This window comes from Gracilinanus agilis, chromosome 1, assembly GCF_016433145.1.
Source record: "Gracilinanus agilis isolate LMUSP501 chromosome 1, AgileGrace, whole genome shotgun sequence".
Lineage (NCBI taxonomy): Eukaryota > Metazoa > Chordata > Mammalia > Didelphimorphia > Didelphidae > Gracilinanus > Gracilinanus agilis.
In genome coordinates this window covers 51,798,121-51,800,213 of record NC_058130.1, presented here as the reverse complement: position 1 = coordinate 51,800,213, position 2,093 = coordinate 51,798,121, and the positions used below count along the sequence as shown (strand labels likewise).

General features: G+C 44.9%; 1 protein-coding gene across 2 annotated transcripts; it reads right to left on the bottom strand.

Annotated features, from left to right (window-relative positions):
- Nucleotides 1–366: 366 nt before the first annotated feature.
- LOC123230689 (serine hydroxymethyltransferase, cytosolic-like) lies at nucleotides 367–1,821 on the bottom strand. 2 transcript variants are annotated; one of them, XM_044656834.1, is made up of 2 exons: nucleotides 1,002–1,821; nucleotides 367–887 (listed from the first exon to the last, which is right to left on the bottom strand). In XM_044656834.1, the coding sequence occupies exons 1-2, from the start codon at nucleotides 1,819–1,821 to the stop codon at nucleotides 367–369; spliced, it is 1,341 nt and encodes a 446-aa protein (XP_044512769.1). The 2 variants fall into 2 exon arrangements, with proteins under 2 accessions (XP_044512769.1, XP_044512768.1); XM_044656833.1 differs by having other exon boundaries at nucleotides 367–1,821.
- Nucleotides 1,822–2,093: the final 272 nt, after the last annotated feature.

Below are 2,093 nucleotides of genomic sequence, written 5' to 3'. Positions count from 1 at the left end.
GAGATAAGAAAGACTCAAAATTAGTTCCCTAATTATTAAAGTATCCCCAAATGACTAATAATGAACTATAAAACAGATTTATGGTTTATACACCATCCTTTGGAAGGATATACACACCTGAGTCCTCAGTGACATCCAAATGGCAATTTTTTTCCAATGCAGATGTTAGAAAAGCTCATTAAATAGAACCCACCCACCCTCAAAATGAATAGATTTTGTCTAATTTTCCAATTCCCCCCTTCCAATTGATAATTTTCTACCTTCCTTTTCTCAAAAGGAGGCTTTTGGCACTTCGGTAGCCTTCAGGCTAAATACTTCCAATCAGACTTTGAAACTCATGGATTGCTAACAGAGTCCAGCATCTCTTTAAAAACCAGGGATTCCAGGCAGAGGGAATATAGCTGCAAAGGTCTCCACCCTGTCTTTGAGGGCCTTGATAACACCCTGATACTTCACATCCCCCAAAAGTTTCTCCTTGAATTCTTTCATGGTGCCCTGGGGACCGAGGTCTTTTTGAATCTGCAGAGCCAGTTCTATTCCTTCATGAATAAAGAGGGCTACTTGGTAGAAATCTTTTTCTAGTAGTCCCTGGGAGGTCAGAGCTGGGGTTCCTAGTCTCAGTCCACTGGGTCTTAATGCACTTTTGTCTCCTGGGCAGGTATTCTTGTTACAAGCAATAGAGCAAGCTTCTAGCACCCTCTCAGCTCTTCCTCCATCTGTGCCTTTGCCTCGTAGGTCCACAAGAATCAAGTGGTTGTCAGAACCACCTGTTACAATGTGGTAACCCAGCTCCATCAGGGCTGCAGAAAGGGCTCTGCAGTTGGCAACCACCTGTTGCTGATAAGCCTTAAATTCAGGCGTCAAGGCTTGCTTCAGGGCTACAGCAACTCCTGCAATGGCATGGTTGTGAGGCCTTCCCTGTAGCCCTGGGAAAACAGCTGTATTAATGAGTGACTCCAGATTGTACATCGTCTCTTTGCCTGTCTTAGGGTCCACGCTGCGCACTCCTTTCCTATAGAAGATCATGGCAGACCGACAGCCCCGAAGGGTTTTGTGTGTGGTGGTGGACACTACATCACAGTGTTCAAAGGGAGAGGGGACTACTCCAGCAGCCACTAGTCCACTGATGTGGGCCACGTCAACCATGAGGTACGCTCCATTACTGTCTGCAATCTTCCACATTCGGGCATAGTCCAGGTTCCTAGAATAGCAGCTGACTCCTGCAATGATCAGTTTCGGGTGAAAGAGTCGGGCATTTTCTTCTAGTTTGTCATAGTCAATATAGCCAGTATTTGGGTTTACCTTATAGGGCATGGACTCAAAAAAGATGGAGGTGGCAGAGATTTTCTTCTTATCTGTCATGAATCCATGGGTGAAGTGACCCCCATCAGGCAGGTCTAGACCCATAATCCTCCCATGTGGTTCCACTAGGGCTGTGTACACCGCAAAATTCACAGGAGATCCCGAGTATGGCTGAACATTGACCCCCCAGCTTTGTGGGTCCAGGCCATAAACCTGCAGAGCACTCTTCTGACACAGAATCTCCAATTCATCCACAAACTCAGTACCGCCATAATACCTCTGGCCTGGGTATCCTTCTGAGTACTTATTATTCAAGCAAGAACCCAATGCTTCCAGAACTGCTCGACTTGCAAAATTCTCTGAAGCAATCAGTTCCAACCCAGTCTTTTGCCGATTGCTTTCCTTCTTAATGATTGTATATACCTCTATATCATTGTCCTTTAATGACTGTGTCAGCATATTTTTTTGAGATTCCCAAAGGTTAACATTGTGGTTCTCTCCATTGACTGTCGATGCCATATTTCTGGTCTAAGGATTCCTGAAACAAAACTTAACACCAATCAGTGTTTGCAGAAGACTCCAGCACGTTCTTCTTCAGCCCAAGGACAGTTACCAAGATTTTTATTCGGTGGTAGGTATGAATAGCATGAACTTCAAAGAAAGAGAGGACTGAATATGGAAGAAAGGTGAGAAGATGGAAGTGCCACTGAGGAGAAAGGAGTATTCCAACTCCCATTCCTTTTCTAGTGAGCTGAGAAGAATGAGTGAAGGTGCAGTCAATACTGCAAAGG

Excerpts from the sequence above, each read along its gene's own strand:
- LOC123230689 (XM_044656833.1), bottom strand. The coding sequence starts at position 1,821 with ATGGCATCGACAGTCAATGGAGAGAACCACAATGTTAACCTTTGGGAA.